The sequence below is a fragment of the Kryptolebias marmoratus genome, linkage group LG20, assembly GCF_001649575.2.
Source record: "Kryptolebias marmoratus isolate JLee-2015 linkage group LG20, ASM164957v2, whole genome shotgun sequence".
Taxonomy (NCBI): domain Eukaryota; kingdom Metazoa; phylum Chordata; class Actinopteri; order Cyprinodontiformes; family Rivulidae; genus Kryptolebias; species Kryptolebias marmoratus.
The window spans coordinates 24,476,692-24,484,553 of NC_051449.1; the positions used below are offsets into that span (position 1 = coordinate 24,476,692).

The following is a 7,862-nucleotide window of genomic DNA, read 5'->3' on the forward strand; positions in this document are numbered from 1 at the left end:
AAAACTAAAATCAATAAAAAAAACATAACTTTTAATATATAAACCAAAAATACTTACTAGTTTTGTAAGATAATTACCAACAAACATTTACATTATCAAAAGGTGCTTTATTTGAGAACTTTGATAGCTTATAAACTGACATTCATGACCATTTCTGGATTGTCCCTCGTCTGCAGCTCTCCTCACATGTTTTGCAGACACAAAGTGTTTGTCGATGGATGACTTGCGTTTATGTTCAATGATTACACTGCAGGACATGCAAAACAGCTTCCCCCCACTGTCGTGCAGCTGGGTAGGAAACTGGTTTGCTGCAGTGTTTTGTGCGGTCCGTTGCTGAAATCTTTGTAGGCAAATGTGAAGCATTAGCGCACATTTTCGCTTCGGTGGCTGCTCCTGCATGCTCCCGGCATTCTGATGTTAACAGGATGTGACGTCACATGTCTTCTTTATGAGTTATTTGATGTTATTTTGTATTCCACACTACACAAACCCACAAAGAAGACACTAGACCGCAGAAATGGTGGCAAATCACTTTAGAAACAATAAATATTGGGTTAAAGTTGCGATTTTGCGGGGTTTGCTTGATTTTGCATTAATAGTTGCGATCGCAAAATCGGGAAATCCTGGAGGGTCTGTAAAGTTAACTTGTTCCTTGTGTCTTTGTTTTGTGTCATCATTCACTTCTCCTCAGTGAGTCTCTTGTTTTCCTGCCATGCCCATCTTCATCTGATCCTAGTTGTAATAATCTCACCTGTGCCCATTTCCCCTAATTACCCTCTGTTTTTAAACCTGGTCATTTCCTCAACTCACTGCTGGTTCATTGTCGCTTCAAGCACTATTTGGTTCTCGTCTTGGTTTGTGCAGATAGATTAACAGACAGTAAAATACTAAGCATACCTTATTTCCGCCTTCTTCCTTTGTGCATGCTGAGGAGATGGAAGCAGGATCACATGTTGGGGGTTTGCGTTGGACTTTCAGTAACTGACAAGGTGGTTTGGCCTGAGGAGCAATTTGGTCACCAGGTTTCTTGACAAACACAAAACATAAATGATTCTGTTTGGACAAAGTAACTTTCGGTTTGGTAGTTTTCTTTCTTTGAAAAGGCACTACCACAGCTTTGACTTTTGAAAACATAATAACAGAAAGTTTAACACACATCTGGGCTTTTTAGAGATGAGATGAGCTAATTAAATGTTGTCTTAAGTTTTCTCAAATGTAAAATATAAATTATTAGGTATTTTTTGTCTTGTAAAACACCATAAGCAAACTTATTTACATACTAGATGATAATAAATACACTACTACAGAAAACACATGAGCAATGTCTTTAGTTACAAATTCATAATATTGAGGTGTGAAGGAGCAGTAGTGACCTAAAAGAAAAAAAGAAGACCCAATTTAAACAGTGTGAATGCTTAGTGTTGAAATCTGGTGAAAAAGATGAAACTAAGTTCAATCACAACAAAAGCTAAAATTAGCAAAATAAAAAACTGCTCGCTAAAGTTAGTAAAAAGTTATCTAAAAGTTCAAATTTAGCAAAGCCGTATCTGTAAATTAAAACTTTAGAAAAATTAGCAAAAAGCTTAAACTAACAAAACTGTAACTAAAACCTAAAATTTGAAAAACAGTAGTTAAAAGTTAAAATTCGTGTAGCACTTTTTAATAACTACATCTTATTTAGCCTTATTTAATCATTAATAAATGATTAATTAACCTTAAAAACATCATTAATTAAGGATGATTCATACTTAATAGTATTTGTATAGTAAGTATTTGTTAATGTAGACAAAACCCTTAAGTGCCGCAAGGTGCTTTTCACCTGTGGAAATCAGACCAAAATCAGTCAAAATCAAGCCAGGAGACATGGAATACAAAACATATAGTTAGGTTTTGACATTTTCGACTCAAAACTTTTAAGTTGTGTGTTACAAAGAGCAAAATATTTGTAAACAAAAGAAAGGTATCAGTGTAGATTAGTTATAAATCTCTAAAATGCTAAACACCTGTCATGAATTCAGGTGTTTTTGTTTTGGATTTGTGTCTTGGTGCTTTGTTTTCAGGGGTTATGTTCTCTTTTATGTGTCTGTTTGGGTTATTGTTTGTTGTCATTCTCCACTTGTCCCCAGTTAGCTCTTGTCTTCCTGCCTTGCCCATCGCCTGCAATTGTAATCACTCACCTGCGCCCACTTTCCATAATCATCCTCAGCTTTAAAACCTGTTCTCTTTCTCCACTTCCCTGTTGGTTCATTGTTTCTGGTATGTCACTTGTCTTCTGGTTCCCTTGCATTGCTTCGCCTCGCTGTTGTGTTTGTATTTTGTTAAGTTTACGTTTTGCTGCCTCACCAGCCTTTTGTTTTTGTTTGTTTAATTAAAAATAAATTTTCGTTCTTTCTTTAATGTGTCTGCACTCTGGGTTTGCCTCCTCCACCGGCCTTGACAACACCTGCTGTATTTAACACAATCATGTTCCGTTACTTTAATTAGAAAGGAAGCAGTTCTCAAGAAGCCTTATAATCTTTAAGAAGTTGTTCTGTCTCTGGATCCTCTTTAATAGGAAAGGCATTATTGGCATAAAAAGTTTTCACCATCGCCTTTTTCTTCTTCTTCTTCCAACAAAAAAAATGCTGCATTCGAGTCCTGCTTTCATAATGTCATCAACAATAAACGGGACAGCCGACTGTGTTGTTATTTTGTATTTGCAACTAGTACCTGTATGAGGACTGGCCTTATGCCTAAGGCCAGTTGAAAAGTTCTGCGAATACACACTAGCAATAACAAATCCATAAAAAGTTTTTTTCTTAAAAAAAAAAAATCTAAGTCCCGCTTCTGTTAAGTCATTAAGAATCGACAGGACAGTCAACTGTGTTGTTGTCATGTTTTTGCAACTGTTGCCTGTGTGAGGAGAAATCTCTGTACTAGATATGCTTAGTGTGTTTTGTCTACATTAACAAATACTTAATAAAGCATAAATTGTCCTCACTTTAGAAGGGTTCACAAAAAGACTTAACTACTAGCAACTGCCTTAATTATTAATGCACTGCAGGATAAGTCTGCAGTCATTCAAACATTCTCTAACCATTAATACATGTGTTACACATGGAATGAAAGTACATTTATATGACCATTTACATACATACACACTTTATTAGAATAGTTAATTCATGAGTTATTACGCATGAATATGAGTGTTGTTTTGGAGGTAATTAGCCTTTATGGGTAAAGGATTCAGGATCTTTTCTTGTCATACCAGCTCACACTTGCATGTTTGTGGTACAAAATTCAGATTCAAGTCCCAGTTCAAAAAGCCTAAATAAATTAATACATATAAATAAATAATAAAAGCGTAAAAGTCAGATAAGACTGAATTAAGTATGTTTTTTGTCGAGTTCAGCAGTCTGACAGCTGTCTTACTCTGAATACACCTCAGCTGCCTGCCTGAGGGGAGGGACTGAAACAGTCTGTGTGTAAAGTATTAACAGATGTGTTAATCTATAGCTTGTTAAGCATGAATCATCCTTAATGATGTTTTCAAGGTTAATTAATCATTTATTAATGATTAAATAAGGTTAAATAAGGTGTAGTTTTTATAAAGTGCTACCAAAATTAGCAAAGTAGTATCCTGCAGCTGCAACTAGCGAAACAGTAACTTTAAAGCTAAAAACAGCAAAACAGTAGCTCAAAGCTAAAATTACCAAAACTAGCTATGTTAAAACTAGTAAAGTAATAGCTAAATGCTAACACCAACAAAACAGTAGCTGAAAGCTAAAACTATCAAAACTGTAGCCAAAAGTAGCAAGACATTTGATAAATGTTAAAATGAGCAAAACCATAGCTAAAAGCCATAATTTGCAAAGCAGTAGCTAAAAGTGAACCAGGTATGCTGAAGTATATTTGATTTGTTGTTACAGGTGGAATGCAGACGATTTATACCAGTGGTCTCCATCCTGGTCCTTGAGTGCCACTATCCTGCATGTTTTACTTGTTTCTCTGCTCCAACACACCTGATTTGAATCAATGGGTGATTAACAGGCTTCTGCAGAACATGAAAAGGTAATTTAACCACTGAATCAGGTGTGTTGGAGCAGGGTGGCCCTCGAGGACCAGGATTAGAGACTCCTGATTTATATTGTAGGAAGATATCTTTTTCAGACTTTTTGTACATTATAACTAATCTAAATATCAGCCAACATGTTAATTTTTTACTGAGTCCATACCTGAGCACCAGCAAGTTCTTTGTTGGAGGTGTTGGTCACCTCTGACATTCCTGAAGTGACATCATCTAACCTGAGAAAATAATAATAAAAATTCAAGCAGTGATTATTAGTTGTCAGACTGTAAAGAGCCCTTTTCAGAAACCCTCGGATCCACTGACCTGCGGAATGGAGGAAAAGACTTGACCCAGTCTTGATTTTCTTTACTGTTACCATCCTCAATGCAGTGGCGGGGTTTCTCCACTTGTAGCATCCAACTGCGCTGTGTGCATGGAGATGCTACGGTAAGTGGCTCGGCGGCAGCAGCAGGAAGCTGACAAGCTGTTGGAGCAAAAATTATCACATCAAATCAAAATCATCAGTCCTGACATTCAGCTAACTTTGTTTTTAAAAAATTATGGAATAGATTAAAGTGATTCAATACGGTGGTTGACAGGTGCAAATGCGCAGTAACCAATTAAACGAACAGCAAATTGTGGCTCGAACTCCTAAAGGTTAAACCCGCCACAAACACATGAATGATGCAAACTCCAAAACACACAAACACAAAAAAATGAATGCAAAGAAAAAATGCTGCAATCACACAAAATAGACAGAAGCAAGAATTAATATGCTACAAATACCCCAAAACACCAGTAAGTAAGAAAACAGATGCTAACCTACTCCACAAAATGGAAGTGCACCAGACCCCCTGGGGGACTTCAAGTGGACTCTGCAGTGTCTTCTTGCCTTTAGAGCCGGTGCTGGCCAATGACTTATATAACAGTATATAAGTCATTGGTGCTGGCAGTGAGATTTTTTTATTGTATTTTATTTTATTAAACTTTATTTGTTATTGAACAATAAAAATCCAACTTCGAACAGAAAATTAGATAAATAAAAGATTAAGGAGAACAAACAAACAAAAAAACCCACAAATAAAAAATGAAAATTAAGACAATCAAGTTCTTTCTGTGCTCATGAGCACAGTGTTCATAGTTTTCCACGAGTTTAAGGTCCTCTACCATCTTGAAGAGATTCACAGTAGTCTTTTTCCCCCATATGTTTTAGTGATGAAAGAATAGGCACAGTTCTTTGTGAAAGACAATAAAGTTTGGTCTAGATTTAAGGAATTCTTTCTTGTGAATAAAAAACTTCCCTAGAATGATAATGGTGTTATCCATCAGATTTTGTACAGAGTTTTTTGCGATAAAACCACATATGACATTTTCTTTTTACAGTTATGGAATCTGTTTATATTTAAATAACCAGTGATGTAAAATCTTCCCACAAGGCATTAGCATAAATACAATCATAGAAAATGTGGTCAGTGGTCTCAACATGTTTTGTTGCAAAATTAACAATTAGTACATTGAAAGCCAAAACGTTTACATAGAAAATCAGCAGAGAGGGGGTATATTCTATTGATAATTTTGAAATGGATCTCTTTTGCTTTAGGTGTAACAAAGAATTTGTAAAATTTTGATCTTAAGTGTTCAGCATCTTTCCTGGAAAAGAAATTTAGAATTGCGTTTTGGGAGAGGAAAACAGATACAACTCTCTGTTGAATATGAGAGGAATAGCGTAGTTGGTTAGTTTGAAGTCCAAAAGATGTTGATTATTCAGTAAAAGTGGGGGAAGATTTGGATTTGCAACATTTGTATATAAATTAGATGTAATTACTATTGTAGCATTGAGGTATTACATTAATCACTTTCTTATATTGCTTTTTATCAGTCAAGTTAAATTTGGAACTAAAATTCTCAAATGTTATAATATTCCCTGTCGATGAAATGGGAAATACGTTCCATTTTTGTAAGAAAAGTACGGCCAATGATTGAAATGTCTCTCTGAAACCAAGACTTCGGGATTCTTTCCAGATTGTTACAGATGTTGAGTTTAGTTAAAGCAGTGGTGTCCAACCCTGGTCCTGGAGGGCCACTATCCTGCATGTTTTAGATGTTTCCCTGCTCTTCAGCAGGTATTCAAGTTCTGCAGAAGCCTGTTAATCACTCAGTCATTCAAATCAGATGCATCAAAGCAGAGAAACAACATGCAGGACAGCGGTCCTCCAGGACGAGGATTGGACACCCCTGAGTTAAAGGGTCCACGTCTTTAGTTATGTGTATGGCTAGGTATTTTACAGTGGTTTTAACAGGAATATTGTGAATAGTTGATTGATCAGAATTATGAATAGGTAGTAATTCACATTTATTGAGATTTAATTTTAAACCAGATGCTTTAGAGAAAATTTCTACTGTCTCAAGGATTATAGGGAGTTAAGTAAGATAAACATTGGGGATGGTTTTTTTTAGCATATTAAATAGTATGTCTTTTAAATGAGTCCAAAAGTGTTTATAAAAGTTACTCATTAGACCATCTGAACCTGGAGATTTGTCTAAGGCTAAACAATTCAACACTTTTTCTACTTTTTCCATTCGGATCTCTGCATCACATATATTTTTAAAACACTTGTCCACAGTAGGGATCTGCTCTCTGGTAGATTCAAAGAGCGCTTCAGCATCTGTATGAGAGTAAGAAGAGGAATATAGTTGGCTATAAATCTGAAAAATTGCCTTTGAACTTCTAACAGGATTGGTGCATTCCTGGTCCTCAATTTTCAGTTGCTTTATTGTATTTCATTCATGTCTCTGTTTTTCTAGCCTACAGAAGTATGCCAAACTTCTTTTCCCTTCTTCGATCCATTTTGCTCTTGATCGGATGTAGGCTCCTTTGGCTTTGTTAACATAGATGTTACCGAGTGAGGAGTTTAGAAGCATCAATTTTTGTTTGTCACCTTCGTTTAATGAAGTCTTGTTGCAAATATCATGAATTTCTCTTACAATGTTAGTTTGTTTTTCTTTACTAGTTGGGATAATTCTCTTTAAAAAAGATAGAGATTTGATGTATTTTATATTTTAAGTATTCCCATTTAGTAGTATAATTTGATATTGATGAGTCTTTGTTTAATCTTCTAGAATTGCGCCGACTCAGAGTGGCAGCACGTTGGAGTAGCTCTGTACCTCTCATTAAAATTTATTTTCTTTTTTCAAATTTCATTCTTGTTTTTCCTTAGAAAAAAGCTTTTTTTTTTTGGACAACTATACCTTTTTGTCTTGGATGCTGTGCAGCTGGATTGATTTTTTTTCCAATACTTTTTATATTATACTCTTTTGTTATGATGCGTAACCATAGCAACAGTGTGGTTTACAACAGGGAGCAGCTGATTAACATTGCAGAAGCAGAAATAATATGTCAACTGAAGCCAGAAATCCCAGAGGAATTGAAAAGGAGGCATCGTGGATCCAGAGCAGGAGCAAAGAGGAGAGCGAGAAGGAGGAAGTTCAAACCATCTCTGCCATCCATCATCATGGGCAACGTGATATCGTTAGCTAACAAGTTGGATGAACTTCAAGCCCTAATAAGAACCCAGCAACAGTATCGGGAATGTAGTATTATGTGTTTTACTGAGACATGGCTGCAGGATCATATCCCTGACTCCAACGTCTCTCTGCCGGGCTTCCTTACTATACGGGCAGATCGAGATTTAATAAGTAGCAGGAAAAGGAAAGGAGGTGGATTGGCAGTGCTTGTCAACAACAGATGGTGTCACCCAGGACATGTTACTGTGAAGTGTCGTCTCTGCAGTCCTGACATTGAACTATTGGCAGT

The 7,862-nt window shown here is 36.0% G+C and overlaps 1 protein-coding gene across 1 annotated transcript in view; it reads right to left on the reverse strand.

Moving 5' to 3' along the window:
• si:ch211-207d6.2 (sickle tail protein) overlaps positions 1-7,862 on the reverse strand; it is a gene marked incomplete in the record, with an annotated part of 93,134 nt that overhangs the window by 9,730 nt on the left and 75,542 nt on the right. The window contains 3 exon segments of the mRNA XM_037982015.1: positions 898-1,026; positions 4,215-4,284; positions 4,373-4,532. Of these exon segments, the coding sequence (XP_037837943.1) occupies positions 898-1,026; positions 4,215-4,284; positions 4,373-4,532 (359 nt within the window).